Source organism: Lissotriton helveticus, chromosome 10 (assembly GCF_964261635.1).
Source record: "Lissotriton helveticus chromosome 10, aLisHel1.1, whole genome shotgun sequence".
Taxonomy (NCBI): domain Eukaryota; kingdom Metazoa; phylum Chordata; class Amphibia; order Caudata; family Salamandridae; genus Lissotriton; species Lissotriton helveticus.
The window spans coordinates 1,126,881,234-1,126,901,983 of NC_136071.1; the positions used below are offsets into that span (position 1 = coordinate 1,126,881,234).

At 46.5% G+C, this 20,750-nt stretch overlaps 1 protein-coding gene across 1 annotated transcript in view; it reads left to right on the top strand.

The window, feature by feature from the left end:
- The window catches only part of TOPAZ1 (testis and ovary specific TOPAZ 1), a 2,142,665-nt gene that overhangs the window by 2,119,986 nt on the left and 1,929 nt on the right, over nt 1-20,750 (top strand). Inside the window, exon 19 of the mRNA XM_078663910.1 lies at nt 4,327-4,510. Coding sequence (XP_078520036.1) covers nt 4,327-4,510 — 184 coding nt within the window. The remainder of the gene's footprint in view (nt 1-4,326; nt 4,511-20,750) is intronic.

Sequence of the window (20,750 nt, forward strand, 5' to 3'; positions counted from 1 at the left end):
AGTGATGGCGGTGGTCGCAGCTCAAACAGTCGTCCACCACCTTCAGATGACGGCAGACCTCCTGCACGAGCTGGGGTTTTCCATCAATGTGCCGAAATCACACCTGTGTCCCTCTCAAAAGCTCCTTTTCATCGGAGCGGTTCTCGACTCGGCGCAGTTTCGGGTTTATCCTCCGGAACGGCGGGTTCGGGATATTCAGGCTCTGATTCCCATCTTTCAGCCGTTATCCCGGGTTTCGGTCAGGTTGACGCTACGGCTTCTGGGGCTGATGGCCTCCTGCATCCTACTGGTGCATCACGCCAGGTGGCGGATGCGGGCTCTGCAGTGGGACCTGAAGTTTCAGTGGGCCCAGCATCAGGGCAACCTATCCGACCATGTCCTGATCTCGGAGGGCACTGCGAGACAGTTGCAGTGGTGGCTTACGGACCGCGATTGGGTCAGAGGCAGATCCCTCTCCCTTCCCCAACCGGAGCACGTGGTTGTGACGGACGCGTCCCTCCAGGGCTGGGGTGGCCACTTGGGAGAGGTGGAGATCAGAGGCATCTGGTCTCCGGCGGAGTCCCGGCTCCATATCAACCTGTTGGAGCTGCGGGCGATTCGCCTAGCACTGAAGGCATTCCTCCCCTTTGTCAACGGGAGTGTAGTGCAGGTGTTCACGGACAACACCACCGCCATGTGGTATTGCAACAAACAAGGCGGGGTGGGGTCGTGGACCCTTTGCCAGGAGGCTCTGCGCCTCTGGCAATGGCTGGAACGTCAGGGTGTGACTCTGACGGTTCAACACCTGGCAGGTTCTCTGAACGCCAGGGCGGACGAACTCAGCCGTCGGTGCTCGGTGGATCACGAATGGCGTCTGAACTCTGACGTGGCGAGCGGCCTCTTTCAGCAATGGGGAGAGCCGTGGTTAGATCTATTCGCCACAGAAGAGAACGCGCAATGTCATCAGTTCTGCGCGTTGGAGTTTCCAAGACGGCACTCGCTCGGCGACGCCTTTCGGCGCGAGTGGAGCTGCGGTCTGTTGTACGCCTTTCCGCCTATACCACTTCTGCCCAGAGTGCTGAAGAAGATCAGGCGCGACCGGGCCCAAGTTATCCTTGTGTCTCCGGACTGGGCTCGAAGATACTGGTATCCCGAGCTACTCAGCATGTCAGTCGGTCCCTCGTTCCGCCTGCCCCTTCAGGAGGACCTTCTGTCGCAGCAGCAGGGGACGGTCCTCCACCCGAACCTGTCCAGCCTCCACCTCCATGCGTGGAGATTGAGCGGCGGCAGTTGAGGCCATTCGACTTGCCTCCTGAAGTCTGTGATGTGATTCTGGCAGCCAGGCGTCCCTCCACGAAGTCGGTATACGCCTGCCGGTGGAACAGATTTGTGGCATGGTGCACAGCAAAGGCTGTGGATCCCCTTTCTGCCCCTCTTTCCGAGGTTCTCCTCTTCCTTCTTTCTCTTGCCCAGCAGGGCTCTGCTCTGGGCACTATCAAGGGCTACCTTTCTGCCCTTTCCGCCTTCTTAAGGCTACCTGATCAGCCATCTTTATTCAAGTCCCCTATTGTACTGAGGTTCTTGAAAGGCATCACGCACATGTATCCACCAGTTCCGTTCGTGATGCCTCAGTGGGACTTGAATCTGGTTCTGACATTCTTGATGTGTGCTCCCTTTGAGCCGCTTCATTCCTGTCCTCTCCGTCTTCTCACTCTTAAGATGGCCTTCCTGGTTGCCATCACCTCTGCCAGGAGAGTGAGTGAGCTCCAGGCTCTTTCTGTCAAACCTCCTTTCATGTCCGTCCATCCTGACAAGGTGGTTCTTAGGACTAGGCCTTCTTTCCTGCCCAAAGTAGTTTCTGCTTTTCACATCGGGCAGTCCATCACCTTACCCTCCTTCTTCCCGCCTCCGCATCCTTCAAAAGATGAAGAGCGGCTCCATCGTCTGGACCCAAAACGTGCGCTTTCATTTTATATGGATCGCACACGCCAGTTCCGGGTGGATGGCCAACTGTTTGTTGGCTACGTGGGTGAGAAGAAGGGAAGGGGGGTACAGAAACGCACCATCTCTCGGTGGGTCGTCCTGTGCATCAAAGCATGCTACTCTTTGGCTCGGAAGGAGCCTCCTGTTGGGCTGAGGGCCCATTCCACTCGGGCTACGGCGGCTACTACTGCCCTGGGCCGGGGAGTCCCTTTGCAGGACATTTGCCAGGCGGCTACGTGGGCCTCGCTGCACACCTTTGCGAGGCACTTCTGCCTGGACAGTCAAGTCCGGAGGGATGGCTTCTTTGGCCGTTCGGTCCTCCAGGACTTTCTGGTGTAGGTTGTATTGGTTCGCAGACCCACCACCGGGGTTGGTATTGCTGGGGTATCTATTCTAAGGTAAGGAATCTAATACTAACCTGTTTCTTTCAGATGAACAAGTTACTTACCTTCGGTAACGATATATCTGTAAGAAACAGTAGTTAGTATTAGATTCCTTACCGCCCCACCCATCCTCCCCGTTCTGCGAACTGATACCTAGGGTTAAGGACATCCCTTTCAGGGCCCTAGTTTCAAATGGCACCAGTGTTGGTTCTCACATGGCTCTGCGTGTTCTGGCGCGGAAAAGCTGTGTGCAAAGAACTGACGTCAGCGCGCGGAGGCGGCGTCTATATACTCCAGCGACGTCATCACGGCGCACGACGCCGACGACGGACGCGGAGCCGCAGGGGACGCCTGCAGACGACGCCTACCGACGCGCAGGGGTACTGCTACGCAAAAGTTTCCGGATCCAGACTGACGCCTGGGGATATTCTAAGGTAAGGAATCTAATACTAACTACTGTTTCTTACAGATATATCGTTACCGAAGGTAAGTAACTTGTTCTTCATGTCCATTCATCCAGACAAGGTGGTTCTGAGAACTAGACCTTCTTTCCTGCCCAAAGTAGTTTCTGCTTTTCACATCGGGCAGTCCATCACATTACCCTCCTTCTTCCCGCCTCCGCATCCTTCAAAGGATGAAGAGCGGCTCCATCGTCTGGACCCAAAACGTGCGCTTTCATTTTATATGGATCGCACACGCCAGTTCCGGGTGGATGACCAACTGTTTGTTGGCTACGTGGGTGCGAAGAAGGGAAGGGCGGTGCATAAACGAACCATCTCTCGGTGGGTCGTCCTGTGCATCAAAGCGTGTTACACTTTAGCTCGGAAGGAGCCTCCTGTTGGGCTGAGAGCCCATTCCACTCGGGCCACTGCGGCTACCACTGCCCTGGGCCGGGGAGTCGCCTTGCAGGACATTTGTCAGGCAGCTACGTGGGCTTCGCTGCACACGTTTGCAAGGCACTACTGCCTGGACAGTCAAGTCCGGAGGGATGGCTTCTTTGGCCGTTCTGTCCTCCAGGACTTTCTGGTGTAGGCTGTATTGGTTCGCAGACCCACCTCCGGGGTTGGTATTGCTGGGGTATCTATTCCAAGGTAAGGAATCTAATACTAACCTGTTTCTTTCAGATGAACAAGTTACTTACCTTCGGTAACGATATATCTGTAAGAAACAGTAGTTAGTATTAGATTCCTTACCGCCCCGCCCATCCTCCCCGTTCTGCGAACTGATACATAGGGTTAAGGTCATCCCCTTCAGGGCCCTAGTTTCGCATGGCACCAGTGTTGGTTCTTCCATGGCTCTGCGTGTTCTGGCGCGGAAAAGCTGTGTGCAAAGAACTGACGTCAGCGCGCGGAGGCGGCGTCTATATACTCCAGCGACGTCATCACGGCGCACGACGCCAACGACGGACGCGGAGCCGCAGGGGACGCCTGCAGACGACGCCTGCCGACGCGCAGGGGTACTGCTACGCAAAAGTTTCCGGATCCAGACTGACGCCTGGGGATATTCTAAGGTAAGGAATCTAATACTAACTACTGTTTCTTACAGATATATCGTTACCGAAGGTAAGTAACTTGTTCGTTAGGCAAACATTTGTAGATACATAAAGAAAATAAATATAGTATAAAAAAATGGCTCAAATGCTGCCCTTACCTTGTGGATGCAAGCAGCAGCAAAGAAAGAGGAAGAAAGGACAATGTTGTGGGACTATGATGGCCTGATAACCCCAGTCAAATTCCAATGCACTTGATCCCCAATGTTCATGGGACTTGTGTTTTTTCTGATGTTTTACATGGGTCCTTTATTAAAGCAAAGAATAAAAGAATAATCCTCGCCTCCGGTCTTGACAATGAATTGGAAATCAAATGATATGTATTGTGCATGTTTATTAAAAATGTGTTAATTTGTTTGATTACCTTTGATTTATTGTGTATGAATGTTTGTAATAGACTATTACCCATTTTAATGATTTATCTTTTTTTAGATGCCCTAACTAAGGGGTGTTACCCTGCACCTGAAGGAAACATTTATCATAAGATTTTGCTTATTCCCTCATTTATGTCCGAGATAGAGATGGTTCTGGCCATTGAGATGTTTATGGTCTCGAATGCTGGCAGCATTCAAAGCCCAAGTGGCTCCAGACAGAAACTGCAGCTTGTCCTGAAAAGGTGAGGTTTGCACATTTTTTAGGGTTTGCATTTGTATCGCGTGTGGTGTTATTTTTTATTGATTCACTTTTTTGTATTTGCATTTGTAATTATTGTTCATGAAGGAAGCAGTATTGTTTTGAAAATGTTTGGGTAAAATGAAAATGCTAGGCTGTGGATGATAATGATTAACACAGAGTAATTTGGGGAAAGGAATTGGCTAGGGAGGTCAACCTCGAATCTGGGGAACAGGGTTCGAGCCTCAGCAATGACACTGAACAGCCTGTGATTCTGGGCAAATCACTTAATCTCCCCATGCTTAATAAAAAGGAATGTGTCCTCATGTAATGCAACTGGTGCTATGTAAAGCGCTCTGATACCCGGGCCAAGTTTGCGCTATATAAAACTAATTAAAAAAATACAGAAGTACTAATGGGCCATTTATGCAGACCCTCTGACTAGGATATTGGTAAATAGGTAAAGATTGTTTGCTTTTTCCCGAAACAGAGAAAAGGGACAGGGATTTTCCCCTTCCCTTGTGCCTTTTCATTGGAGTGCATACTACAGAAAATGAGGTGAGTTGAACAGGTAGAGGGGATGCTCTTAGGCAGATGAGATCCACTTATATGCAGATAGAATCTTATTGACATTGGGAATCGGGCTTAGACCACCACAGATGTTCTAGTGTTCCTGAAAATGTATGGTGCCTTCTCCTGATGTAAAGTAAATCTCGATAAATAGGAATGAATTATCATATAGTTTAATCCTGGGAGTACTTGAATGCTGATTAGCAAGGGATAAGATAAGTTATCAAGGCATATTCATAGTAGTTGCGTGTCATTTGATCCGATCCATTTTTATCAGGGCATTTTAATACAGTGCTCTTTCGTCTGGGTCATTACTTCAAATTTATATATAAAAACCAGGTAGTTCGGATGCTTTAAAATCTCATCCCTAAACCCTAAAAATCACTTGCCACTCCTTAGTTTTCAGGGTTAAGGCATAGGTAGAGCTATCACCACCCAAAACGTCACCCACAACCACTAAACTTCACCCATCCCTAACACCCCCTCACCACCCCTACACTACATCTAACCGCAATTTCTCTCACCATCCCTACACTCCACCCATCCCTGACCCCTCATTCCCACCAAACTCTGCCACCTAAAAAACCTTCACCACCCTTAAAAACGTCTCACCAAAGTAGCAAACCATTCATAACTCCTACGATCCAAGGAATGTATAAGGCAAGTTACCTATCTTCAGAAGAAAATATCAAAAAAGATCTCAATAAATTGCAACCTCTGTTTATATTATGGTTAGGAACTGGGTCAACATAATTAATGAAAAATATTCCTAGGTCGCTGTATTTATTTCAGTGGGAATCCCCAGACAAGAGCTTAGAAAATATGTAATTATCTGTTACTCATTCATGTGGAGTGGTAGGAAACCAATGGATTTAAGGTATTTGATGCAGGGAGAAAGAGGGAAATTGCTGCTATTCAAAATCCTCCAAAATGTCATTTTATGAGCACAAATGGAAAACACTGGGGGTAAACTATAACTCAAGAGATTTGTCAAAAGTTATAGCAAGATATGCAACAAACCATATGCAGTGTATCCATCCATAAGATCTAATATAAGATGATGTATTTAAGTTGTAAAAGATGAATTGCAACACGTAAAGTAAGCACTGAGTAGTTGGTATGGAGGAGATGGAATGCTTATTTGGTAGTTTAACCCATTACTACAAATGGAAAGAAGAGTTGAATATGACACCCACTACCAAATAATGTGTCTCTTGCATTATTTGACCTTTATCCTGTTTCATTAGAAGGTATGTGAAAGCACGATTCAACTCATTTTTTTGTGTTTTTTTTTGTAAACAAATGTTATTGTTATTTGCGAACAAGGCAAGCATCATGTAAAATAACGTATCAGAGCATTATATCAATATTTCGCATAATAGTAAATGACATTTTGAACGATTCAACTCCTAGTTTATAGGCTTTTTGCAACAAAACCAATAAGAGCAGTCAACAGAAAAGAGGCATTTTGACCATTGATGATCAAGTATGATACATTTGTCTCACAATTCCTAAATTTAGTGTCGTCAAGTTGTGAAAAGCAATTCCACTTTAGATATAGGTGTCAGCATACAGAATGCTCAAAGTAAGCTGTTTCCCCTGTGCTCCAATAGTACGTCATATCACAGTCTCCCGGGGTTTGTAGCAAAAACAAATTAAAAACTAGCGATAATGGCAGCTCTGACATGCCTTTTTTAACTTATTTTTTATTTGTGCAGAAACCTAGATTAAACCATTCCTCTTATACACAAAATCAACTTCACAGTAAACACCATTATTTAAAAAATATCAGAATCTTCTTTAACAAAAAACTGTTACTCTCAATTCATGTGTTGTCTAAAGTGCAACATCGAGATTCCATCTTTTATATTCGATAATACGCATGATTAAAGCATTTAAACCATATAAAGTGCTATCAGTAAAATGATGTATATTTAACTCCCATAAAGTGTATTTTCCTATCGTCCAACCAGGTTGTTCTAAACCTTAATAAAGTGCATCAGCTCATATTCAACCCTTGGCAGCAAAACATTCCCCAAACAAAGTGTGATTGTGCTTGGATCGATTAACCTAAACCACTTTGACACGTTTACCCTTGCCGACTGTATATCTAATCCATGTATTTCCATACGGAAATATATCTTTTAATGGCTCTGGCCCTTTCGTATAAGCCTCTTGTTATCCTCGAGTTCTGGAGAATCAGGGTGCGTGCCTCCAAAGAGGTAATAACTGTAAATATTTCCTCCCCTCTAGACATTGGCTGAATTTGTCTCTGCCTTACTGAGCCAAAAAGTGCTATTTCCACCTTTGGTTCCAATCTTCTCTGCAAGCCAAGTCTAAGAACGTCACTAACTTTCTCCCAGAACTGTTTTAACATCAGGCATGTATACAATAAATAAAGCCAGCCTCCCTCACCTAATTGCTGACAGCGAAAGCATCTATTCTCAACTTCTGGATGCATTTTGTGGAGCGCCTTTGGAGTATAATATGACATCCAGCGTGATAAAAATGACATTCTTTTAAAAGTTGTTGCTCTTTATGCCTTTCTGCCATAGTGTGAAGTAGCTTGCCCCTCAAGATCTGAGAAAGTATATTGCCTTTCCTGTTTGATCCTCTCTAGAAAGTTATTAACCAAAAGGGTCTCTCCTTGGCTCCGTAAAAGTCAATACCAATCCCCCACCCCTCTTAGCTTGGTTCAAAAGAGCGCTGCTATAGAAGGTGTACTTATTCAATAGATGTATAATCTGAAGATAGCCATACAAGAAAAGCTTACTCCGATCTCCACATCTAGCTTGGACCTCCTGTCAATTAATGCATCTCCCTCCAATTATAAAATAGCCCAGTTCTTTAAAACCATTAGCTTTCCAGAACCTTAGATGGCTATTCTGAATTTGGAGTCCTAAGCTTTTACATTCGGTAAGCTGCAAGTACTCGTGCCCTGCAGAATGAGCCTTTAAGGAGTACAATGCCTGAAGTCTAATACAAAACTCCTGTGGTGTTTTGTATCTCATTTCTGGGGAAGTTTTGCTGTTTTTATATAAACCGAAATCTGCAACCCTGCTTCCTGAATTATCTTATCGTCCCTCCCCCTTTGTCCCCCCCCCCCCTCACACACACACACACACAATTAATGTCAAGTTGGAGTACAGGGAATTTTACCCTTGGCGCCTCTTTGTTTCAAATGAGCTGTGGAAAAATTGTTCCTAACTCTTTTAAATATGCCATGCTGATTTTGATCGGAACATGTGTAAAAAGAAAAATGAATAAAAGTAAAATCAACATCTTTATAAGGGATATGCGTCCGACCTATGTAAGGAGAAGTGACCATTTATCAAGTAGGCCTTTGACTTTTTTCAACAGAGCCTCATAATTGAATTGATAAATTTCCACGTACTGGTTAGTGACATATATCCCCAAATATCGAATCGCTTTTTGCTTGGCTGCTAAGGTTGGGACTGCGAGCTGCTGCATTTTGTCTGCTCTTCCCGTCACTTCTCGCGGAACCCGCTTCGCGGGTCCCGCTTCGTGTGGGACTGTGTCACTGCACCATTGACAACGCCGGACTGAGGAGGAACCTACCGAACGCCCAAATCAACATCTCGGGGCGGTTGCTGGAGCAGGGCTGCGAGCGAGGGTGGGCGCAGGACTACAAGTCCCAGGAGCGCCCGCCCGTCTCCATTGCCAGCACCTGAGACGCTCTCCCTGCAGGCTCCTCCCCACCATCACCGCTGTAAAACCCCCTGGACCTGGTACACCGTTGGATCGCTTTTTGCTTGGCTGCTAAGGTTGGGACTGCGAGCTGCTGCATTTTGTCTGCTCTTCCCGTCACTTCTCGCGGAACCCGCTTCGTGGGTCCCGCTTCGTGTGGGACTGTGTCACTGCACCATTGACAACGCCGGACTGAGGAGGAACCTACCGAACGCCCAAATCAACATCTCGGGGCGGTTGCTGGAGCAGGGCTGCGAGCGAGGGTGGGCGCAGGACTACAAGTCCCAGGAGCGCCCGCCCGACTCCATTGCCAGCACCTGAGACGCTCTCCCTGCAGGCTCCTCCCCTCTCACACAGATCCTATAAACTCAACAGACTGGTCCCGCTGCGCGGGAGCGTGCGGGAGTGCGCCGGGAGAAGCCCGGGACAAGGGCGGGCCCTCTGTGGCCCTGTAGAGTCTGGTCTGGGCTAGGTCCCTTGGTTAAGTCAATAGGATCTGTTAGTTAAGCTATTGGGTTTACTATTATTGTATGTGCCGTATTCACCCTTGCTGTACTGTTTTAATTTTGGTTTAGTGGGTTCCCAGCCCTGAGTCTTGTCGGCTAGTTAGGTCCAACTCCAATCCTAGGAATGTGTACCCGGGAAACTCGTAGTAAAACTGCGGCTGAAGCCTCTAAATTGACGGGTCCTTTAGATAGTTTTATTGTACGCACTAACTTATTAATTAACGAAGGTATCACCCTTATGGAAAGAAGGGTGTCCCAGGATCTCGCAAATGCGAGAAGATCATCCCTAGGTATTATAGCATCTGCACGCACACCCTTAAAAACACTTCCTATCCCCGAACTAAACCTGATGGTTTCAGCCCCTATTTGTCATCTTACTAATAATAATCAGCCTGCCTCACTAGAACCCCTTACCCCGATTCCCCCCCTTGTAGCTCTTCCCATACCCTCTGTGATTCCCCAGGCAGTTATTGACTCCCAGGATGAGACATCTAACCTTAGGGGTATAAGGGAGGGTGCTATCCCCAAAAATTCCAAACCATCTAGTAAGGGTAGTAGTGACTATATAGAGGTTGATGATGGAGCGGGAGGCCCTATAGAGATTGCCAGTAACATCAGTGGCAGCTTGGAGGGAAGGGATAATATGTCTAATTCAGGTAAAAGTGTTGCTAGAGTAGAGGTGACTCATGTGCTTCATCCCCTCCCGTTGGGTATTCCTGATAACTCAGTTTCCAACACCAGCCTTGCGAGTCTCCTTGAGACAAGCAATCTGGATGAGACCACTGAGGGATTAGAAGATAGAAATGGTATATTCATGAGCTCCTTATCTATTCCTATTAAATCCTTACTCGCACCCCTGGAAACCAGACTACAGGGGATTGAACAACAGCTACAGGTTATACACCTGGAGCAAAAAACCCATCTAAAATCCCCTATTAGTAAAGCCTCGAGTACTCTGCCACTGTCTAATCACAAAGTTCCGGTAACCTCTAAACATCCATCAGGGGAAAAAGTGACCTCCATATTACTTCCATCTAAAACATCTAATCCTAAGACCATCAATAAAAGTACAGTCAATATTCCACCCAATGCCCCAAACAAAATCCAGACTCCTGTTGGACCTCCTATCCCGGTCCCCAAACCACCGACTCCCCAACCTGTTAAATCTAAGGTACGCCGCAATATCAATTTACCACCCGACGCATGCCCTTATGTAATAGTGCTAACAGGCGTTCCTGAGCTTGCCCCTGCAACAACAGAATCTTTTTGGGCTCTTAAAAATAAAGTCTGCCATTGGTTAGACCAAAACCATCCTCTACCTTTAAATTTCCATAGTAATTTACTTATGGTAGAGAGAGCCCCTTGGGTAGGCGAGAACAAAAAAAACATTCAAGGGGACTGTGTTGTTGCAACATTTGAGGATTCGTGTTCGGTGGAACACATATTGGCAGGGCCCCCATGTAATATTAATTCTTCAATCTCAGCCAAACCTCTATCCTATTTCTATATGGTCTCAGACTATCGTAGCAACAGGTGGAGTTGGCTGAGAGGTCCCAACCACACGGGAAGAGGAACAAGAGGGGAACCCTGGCAGAACCACAATTTAAATCAGTGGAATGGTAGTAATACCGGAAGGTGGAATTTAATGCAGCCTATAAAAGGCAGTCATTTCCATGGTACTAACCACAAAAATGGGGCATGGTCTGGGCAATACCATAATACCACTAGTCAGTGGGTTGGTGCTGCTAATGAAGGGTGGAGCACAGTACCGAGTAGAACCGGCAGGCCAATGTTTGGGGTAAATCACTCAAATGGAGCATGGTTAGGACATCAACCTAACCCTTCCCCTATACCTTGTTTTAATCGTTATAGTGGGCTGGAAAATGTTGATTGACTCCTGGCCTCATCACCGGGAAAAGTAATATCAATAGAAGTGTCAGATCCTTTAAGCTCCGCCATAGGAGAGGTTCAAGTATATCCAATAATCTGCAGTTCTAGGTGTAGTAACAAGATAGATAGTTCCCCTTATTCAACTGCATTGGACAAAGAAGTATTGAGGAAAATGATAGACCCGTTTGAGATTGAAGTAGGTAGTGTTAGGGAGGGTGAGGCACACTTGGAATCTTGTGGACTTAGTCTCTCAGAAGAGGAACCCGGCCCTATTCATCTTTCTACTGCACCAACTGAAGACGGCACCTCTATTAATATCCTTTCCTGGAACATAGCAGGGCTTAAGAAAAATCTTGTAACCCCAGAATGGAACGAATTTATCGAACCCTTCCACATATGCATGTTCCAGGAAACTTGGTGTCTGTCTCCGCAATATAAAAATGGCTACTCTACTTACTATGTCCCTGCAGTTACCTCTGGGAAAGGTCGCCCGTCTGGTGGCCTACATATATGGGTGAAAGTAAATTTAAACTATGTTGTTACCATGCACTGTATTCTCTCAAATGATATCTTGAACATTTCCCTGAAAAGCCCAAATGGAGGCAAAATACATATTTTTTGTATTTATGCAAGAGGGACACAGGGTTGTCAAGCCTCAGAAACAATTGAGCTGTTGGATTCCAAGCTATTAGAACTGGCTCCTGGATCCAAAATCCTGGTGGGGGGCGACTTTAATTGCACATTCGAACCCCTGGACGATGAGGATATATTGGGCTGGAACTCTGAGGACTGGAAATATTCCATACCCCCTTTGGATTTGGCTCCTATTAAGAAATGGTATCCCAGAGCAATACAGTTGAATGCTCTAGCTCTGGCCCATAACCTACGAGCCTTAAATGGGCGGACCATCTCTGATCGCAATGGGGCGATGACCTATAATAGGTTAGGTTCCCCGTCGCAAATTGATTATATCTTTTTAGACGTTCAATCATGGTCCTACCTTATAGATATGGAGATTAAGAAGACTACAGATAGTGATCATAACCCTCTATGCATGGCAATTAATTGGCCCCATGGGCCAAATGAGAATATAGGACCGAAGTTGATCACTAAGGAGGTCTTCCCTTCTAACTGTAATAGGAAATTAAGATGGGAGGTGCTCAAATGTGAAGAGGAGAAACTTAACGATATCAGGGAATTAGTGATTGAGGAAACTTCATTTTTGTCGCTGATGGATTTGGATTCGATAAATTCAAATCTTTCTGGGCCAAAACTATTAGCCCATTATCAGAACTTTGTTGGAGAAATAGGAAAGTATTTCCTTAAAACTTCTAAGGGGAAGCCCTCGGATAAGCTGCAATCCCTAAAAACCAATCTTTGGTATACAGCTGACTGTAGGGAAAAGAGGAAGGCTATTGCCTTATCAATAAAGTTAAAAGACCCCAGAGCAGTGAGATTGGCCAGGGGGGATTATCGTAAAAGTATGACTATAGCTAAAAAGAACTGGGAGGAGGACCACTGGCAGCAACTTAAAACTGCGGCATGGGAAAAGAACTCCGTGATCTTTTGGAAACTGATCAATATTATAGATCGAAGAGGAGTTGATCCTATCTTAAACCACATAAATGAACAGCAATGGTATGCGCATTTTTTAAAGTTGTATTGTGATGATGAGGCTCAAGCGCATCTAACACCAGTAGCCTCGCCCTTTTTAAGAATAGATTCAATTACCGAGGCAATTCCATTTAATGAGAGAGAGGTCAAAGATGCCATCTCCAAAATTCTTCCTGGTAAAGCAGCTGGTCCAGATGGCTTGCCCGGAGATTTGTTATCCCATGATCCCATAATATGGGCAGACTTTATAGCAAGTCTAATGAATTTAATCCAGCTAGGTCTTCCCGTCCCAGACTCATGGAAAGGGGCGGAGGTGATTACGATCTATAAAAAAGGAGATAGAGAAGACCCTGCCAACTATAGACCAATTAGCTTAATTGATACAATACAAAAGGTAGTTGGCAGGGTCATTGTAAATAGAATCGAGACATGGCTTATGGAAGCAGAGGTATTAACACATTTCCAGGCAGGGTTTAGGCAAAATGTTGGTGCAAAGGACCAGGTGTTCCGGTTTTGTGCGGTCTATTGGAAGTCAGTATCTATTAACAAGGTCAGCTTGTATCTGGCTTTCATAGACCTCAAAACCGCCTTTGATGTTATTCCACGTGCTAAACTGTGGGAGGTTTTATTGGCCATGGGGCTCCCAAGCTATTTGCTGCAATTTATTAAGCTCCATGAGGACAATTTTGCTAGGATACGGTGGGGGACCCAGGGGCAACTGACAAGGAGGGTACCAGTCAATAGAGGGGTGCGGCAGGGATGTGTGATGGCACCAACGTTGTTCTCCCTTTTTATAAATTGGGTGGTGGACCATTTGAGGGAGGACCCGGCGGACGCGCCCGTCCTTGCCGGAGAGAAGACCCCCACACTCCTCTTTGCGGACGATACCCTCTTGATGTCTAAGACCCCGAAGGGTCTGCAGAAACTGCTCGACCGCTTCTCTCTTTTTTGCAAAGAGCGTGGTTTATCAATAAATACCACAAAAACAAAGCTAATGGTTCTATCGGCAAAAAGAAAGTTTAGAAAGGTAGATATCTCACTTTTCGGGTCACCTTTGGAGGTTGTCAGTGAATTTGACTATTTGGGGGTTAGGCTATCTAATAATATGTCCTGGGGCCCGCACATATCTAAAATGGTACTTAATCTCAAAAGGGTATCTGGAGCGATATTAAAAAACCAGCGCCTCTCCATCAGTAGACCAATTGCTCCAACCCTCTCGGTTTATGAGGGGAAGGCTGTAGCTTCGGCAGTCTACGGCTCCGAACTTTGGGGCGCTGAAAATACTAGAGCTCTGATGGTTGCAGAGAACAAGTTTATTAGAGACTTGGTATCACTTCCTGTGTCAACCCCCTTGTTACCATTATTTTTTGATATGGGCAAGAAACCTATTGTTGATAAAGTCCATCTCAGGCCCCTGTTATTCTGGGTGCGCCGCAGAAGGACCCGAGAATTAAATGAATATGCCCGAGTGTTGGATGAATTAATCTCCCTTAACGTGAATAAAAAGATAAAGTGGCTCAACAACCTTAAGTCGTTGGTAATCTCGTTAGGTTTGGGGGAGTCTTGGGTTTCGCAATGCCCACCTACTAAACAACTTGTTAAAAAGTTGTATTGGGAGTGGGTTGAGTCTAAGGTTCATACTAATTCCAACTTAGGATCTTTGACGATCAATTTTCTTGAACACAAATTAACGTGTAAGTTTGAACCCTTTTTGGACTTTATTCAACTACCCAGAGACAGGACCTTGTTTTTAAAATTTAGATATGGTACTTTGCCACTCAAAGAAACTATGAAAGGATGGAAAGGCATGGGGGGGCATGACTCTAACTGTCCAGGTTGTAGTTGCCCGGAGGAAACTCTGGGCCACTTTCTATTTGCATGCCCAGCCTATAAGCACGTTAGGAACAGATGGCTTAAACCAGTGTGCAAGATCCTGGGCGTGAAAGATCATAGTTCAGCCCTGCGCATCATGTCAACCAATACAGCCTCATTGTATATTGTTTGTGGGGTGGCAAAATACCTTGCAGGGGCCTGGATAACACGATCTAGATTGTTAGGCAATACACCAAACTTATCTGAAGCGATTGTATAGCTTTTTAAAAAAGAAATGTATGTCATTTTGTGGGAAATGTAGTATTTTAGGGCAGACTGTTTTTATGTATTTTGTATATTTGTCTGTACTTTTATGATAAATACTTATCGAATAAAGTATTCCAACAACAACAACGAATCGGGTCTGGGGAAAGAGTTTGCCGCTCTAGACTATCTGGAAGAAAATCACTAGAAACATTAATCAACAGAATTTCAGTCTTATTATGGTTGATTTTATACTCCCCAATTGATTCAAGATGCGCAAATTCTATCGATGTCATATCAGTATTTTGTTTTTCTGGTCTAAGAAACAATATAATATCGTCAGCAAATAGTTTACAATTTGACATTCCTGCTATTGGTGTTTTAATCTCCCATTTACCGTGGATCTTAATCGCCAGAGGTTCATTAAAAAGGTAAATAGTATGAGGGATATGGGACACCCCTGCAGGGTTCCCCGGTTTATATCGACCGTACCAGCTAGGTTGGAATTTATAAAGACCTGAGCCTGGGACTTGGATATATGTTCTGCATCATGTTAATACTCTAGGGAGGAATCCCATCCCTTCCAAGCCCATAAAAGAGAGTGTGAGAAGTTGGCCTGATGTGCAGTGCTCACTATTCTAGTGATCACTATATATCAGTCCAAACAACCCTTATTGATGATTGGTTGTAAGTCAACCTTATAGACCAGCTATCCTAGTAGCATGGATACGAGCAGTCTAAGGCTAAGACTCTAGAGGGCGTGTTAAGCCAGCTGTTTTACCATCACATTACCCCTTGAACACCCAGTGAAAGGACACCACACAAGTTGTTATGAAAATAAACAGTGTATTTATTTATAACAAGACTACCCTGGCTCTTTATGAGACAGGGAGCTAAGCACACAACAAAACTCTTACGAAAATACTTTAAGTTAGCACGTTATACACAAATGCCCGAGGGGCACGGAAAACCATATACTTTAAAAGTGGAATGCGAATTACTAGCAGGTAAGTAACAGTTCTAATAGGCTTTGGAATCGCTAGGACTGGACTAGGGAATCGTTAGATTACTACTAGGAGGCCCAGGGGACTCGGGTGCAGAGTGTGCACTCTCACGCGGGATGCGGGACAAAGTCTATGGAAGCTAGAATTCACAAAGTTAGTGTTCACGGGCGAACCCGACCTGGTAGGGAGAAAACGACAGTGGATCCTGACCCTTGGATAGTGAGGCTATGCTGGGACACCGGAGTGCCGAAGTTACCTAGCCCAGGGGCTGCAGCTGCATAGGTCTGAAAAGACGTCGGGGATCTCGTTGCCGGACCAGGAGCCTGGAAGGAAGAAGTTGCTGGCAGGCGACCAGTGAGGAAAAGTTCGATGGATCCAAGCCTGGATCAAGGAAGAAGAAAACCTGAAAGCAGAGGGGACCAAGTTCTTGAATCACTAGCCAGTGATTAAGTGGGCACCAGGATGGCACCGGGCGAAGTCACCGCAGTCAGGTGAGTGGGCGCTGCTGGGCTCTGCAGTCTCTCGGACCAGGAGGCGTTGTCGGCGACCAGGATGGAGGTGCGAGCTGTCCCACGAAGGATGAAGTCGTCGGCGTCGAAGTTACCCAGGAGTGGGCAACAAGCCTTGGCTAATTCAAGCCCACGCGGTGGACTCAAAATGGCGTCTTGAGTGGACCAGGAGGGTCCGGGGTGCTCCTCTTCTGGAAGGGAGCAAGGGCCAGTCTGGAGCAACCAGACCAGCAGCAGAAATGTCGTCAGGCATCGTCAGGAAGGCCACAAGCCAACGGGCTAGTAGCCAAACAACGCGGTGAGCAGCGGAAAGCAGAAGGGCCCCACGCAGATCGTGGAGATGCTGGGGGGCTGCACTTCGGAGCTGGAGCTGCTCAGAGTCGGGGCTTCTCGGACCCCAAAGCACTCACCAGGAATTCACTCGGCGGGCTTGCTGGAAAGAAGTCGTGCAGTCTTGCAGATGGCCGGTCCCTTGAGGTCTCGTCGCACCCACGGTTCTCAGCTGGGCTGTAGAGGTGGGTAGAGGTCAGAGGTGCCAGGGAAGCCGGTTCTCGTCGAGCTGGGCAGTCGGATTCCGGAGGAAGGACTTGCAGCAGACCGCAGTGTTCTTAGATGGTGCCTGCGGATGCAGGGTGACTACTCCTTAGTCACAAGGGAGAAATCTTAGGAAGAAGTCTTGAGTTCCATTCGCAGAAAGTAGTTTCAGGATTCAAAGATGATCTGATTTGGAAGGGGGCCAGTCTCTACCTTTATCCTGTAAAAGGGGGCTGGCACGCGACTAGGTCCTGCCCTAGGGGTGGGACCAGGAGGGGGGTGGTTACACCCACTTCCTTGGCGGGCTTTTCCCCAGGCCAGGGGCTGGAGTGCCCCTGGAACTGGTTCCAGCCGGCCTATGCACAGTGAGCACCGGGGTGCCACTTGCAGTCACCTTCCTCTAAAGCCCTGCCTACCTACAATACACAAAACCCCGTCTGGGACGGTGCTGGCACCGCCCCTGGCAGGAAACCCTTTGTCCTTATCTCCTGCTCTGGGAGGACTCCCAGCAGCAGGAGGGCAGACTTGTGTCTCGGTGGCAGCATCCATTTTGTGGATGCTAAGGCTCTGTCTGACTTTTAACCGGGTTATAGGTTACAGGCATGTCGTGTCCCTCTAGAAGGGTGGAATGCTAACCCCGTCGCCAGAATTGGCGAGGGGTTAGTATTCCAATTCGTATGACACCTTACTCGACATGTTTTGATAAAGCGATACCAGAGTTGGCACATAACCGCGAGGATTATAATGCACTTAAGAGTATATGGTATGCGATATCATGGAAACGGCTAAGGGATGGATCCCGAAAGCCGCAGACAGGCTCAGCTCATGCTAGAGCACCATCTCACACGATTCCAAGCACTCTGCCTTCAGGATTGTTAAGGCCTGCTATAGGAGTGACTGATAGGAGATCTGTGTGTCCATTTTTAGGGTTAGATATAGGTATACTATATCTAAAGCAAAGGGTGAGTACACCACCTTGCCCCAGCTGTCGTGCAGCCAGTTGTGTCAGTTTTAGTTAGTCAATCCAGGGGTGGCATAATACATGCTTCAGCCCCTGGGAGACTTCTGGGTGCACCTCAGCCCTGGGTACAGGGACTTGGAGAGGGCCCAGTGCCAATTCAGTACCTAAGTACAATTTGGATAGAGAGAACAGCTAGGCTGTGGGTCTGATTAGCAGGCCCACAGCCAGGGAAAGTCGTAAACCAGTGCAGCAAAAAGCAAAAATCTGGGTGATCATAGGATTGCAGACCCTACTCTCCTACAGAGAGCATCCCAATTCTCCAAATTGAATGCCTTCTCTGCGTCGACCATCATTATAAGCGCTGGTGTTTGATTATTATTAATAAAAGTCAAGTGCTTAGACCAGAAATCCCGTATTGGATGACATTGACCTGCCTGCCACAAACCCTGTCTGATGCTTGTGTACATTCTGTTCAACTGGGACTAATCGATTTGCCCAGTTTTTCAATAAAATGTTGTAGTCAGAATTCTACAAACTAATTGGCCTATATGAATTGACATCCCTAGGATTTGCACTAACTCTACCGAAAAAGGCTTATAAAATTCTGTCAGAAGGCAGACCTTCCCTCCAGGCATTGAGGCTAAGGCCTGCTGCATTTCTGCTGCTGAAATATCTGCTGCTATCTGTTCTGCCTGCATACTTGATATCTGTGATATCAAAGACCCAGCCACCACCAAACTCAACCTCCAGGAAGGAATGAAAAACGTCGCGGAATGGATGAAACTTAGCCGTCTAAAACTGAACTCAGACAAGATGGAGGTCCTCATCCTCGGACCATCCCCATCCGCCTGGGACGACTCCTGCGGCCCACAGCACTGGGCACCGCACCGACACCCACGGACCACGCACGCAACCTGGGATTTATCCTGGACTCCTTTCTCACGATGTCCAAGCAAGTCAATGCCATCTCATCCTCATGTTTAAACACCCAGCGCATGCTCCGTAAGATCTTCTGGTGGATCCCTACCGGAACTAGAAAGACGGTCACCCAGGCCCTCGTCGCCAGCCGACTAGACTACGGGAACTCCCTATACGCAGGAACCACAGTCAAACTTCAGAAAAGACCCCAGCGCATACAGAACGCATCTGCACGACTCAACCTCGACATCCCTTGCCACAGCCACATATCAGCCTACCTGAGAGACTTGCACTGGCTCCCCGTCAGCAAAATATCCCGTTCAGGCTCCTCACCCACGCACACAAAGCGCTCCACGACATAGGCCCCGTATACCTCAACAACCGCCTCATGTTCTACACTTCAACCTGCAAACTCCGCTCCGCCAGCCTCGCCCTCGCCACCATCCCACAGATCCGCAGAACCACCACCGGAGGAAGATCATTCTCCTACCTGGCGGCCAAGACGTGGGACTCCCTCCCCGCCCACCTACGACTGACCCAGGACCATCTCACCTTCAGCAAACACCTCAAGACCTGGCTCTTCGAGCAGTAGCAGCAACCCCCTTCCCTTCAGCACCTTGAGACCCTTACGGGTGAGTAGTGCGCTCTATAAATGTATTGATTGATTGATTGATTTATATTGTGGAAGTATTGATTAATTACTTCTTTCGAGGCCATATATTTAGTTGCGTATAACTAGTTATAATGGTCTAAAAAACATTTTGCAATCATGTCTTTCTCGGACACTAAGGTCCTTGCCCCGGGCTCCAAAAGTTCAATAATTGATGCAACATCCTGCTTTACTTTGGTCGACCAGGCTAGAAATTTTCCTACCATTTGACTTTCCTCATAATGTCTCTGCTGAAATTACCGTGATCTACTGGTTTCTTATATGATAAAAAGCTCCCTTAACTCCTGTTTTGCTTTATTTAACTGCCCCCCCCCCTACCCCCGCTCCACCTCCCCCAGGGAACTATTTTTCCTCGACAGCTATACATGCCCTTTGGGTTTTTGATTGTGGAGCTGAAAAGCCATCATCTGCCCCCTCGCAGAAGCCTTAAAAGGTCTCCAGACAGAGAAGAGCGATGCTGTACCCTTGTGAACCTGAATAAACTTTTATCCATTTTCTTGTATTATCCATCCATTACTGCTTTGTGGAAGGAGTCCTTCCATATGCCACCTGGACCTTTCCCTCTTTCTTACATCTATTTATATTTCAATTTTAACCAACGAGTGACCAGAAAATGAGTCAGCCGATATTTCTGAATTACTTCAGTTCAGGGAGCGGGAGATGAGAAATAAATCAATACGATAGGCAGACTGGTATTGAAGAGAATAATAAGTATACTGTGAAATTTTCCCATGAGCTCTTCGCCATGGTTCGTTTAATTGATAATCTTGTTTTATTACAATCTATACTTTTTTTGTCCTAGGCTTTAGTTGTTTCTTTGTTTTGTTTGAAGTATCATTTCCCAAGGGGTAAAAAAATTAAAATCCCCCCTAAAATTATGGGGCCCATCACCCCTCTAGCTAGGTGATTATTCATTGCAGTTTAAACGTCAAGGTCTGTTGTCAGCAACAAGGACTAAAGCCCAACAAGCTACTTTTCTGACTCTTAATAATGCTGAAGTTGAGTCCACATTGGCTTTTATGATTTTAATCAAATCGAATAAAGTGTATTTTGAACTTGACTTGAGTCCACATTGAGTAATAGAGCTGATACGGACAACATGCCAAACATCCCTCACGGGTGTGGGTAGCAGGCTGTTACCTGGAAAAAAACAAATCTCCACCCCCACCCAAAATATTTAGTAGGTATGTAGGGGTATTAGACAACCCTCCAGACTGCTGTCCCTAGCAAGTCTACCTAAAATGCTTCACACCCTGTTCAAGATGGCCATCCATACCAAAGCAG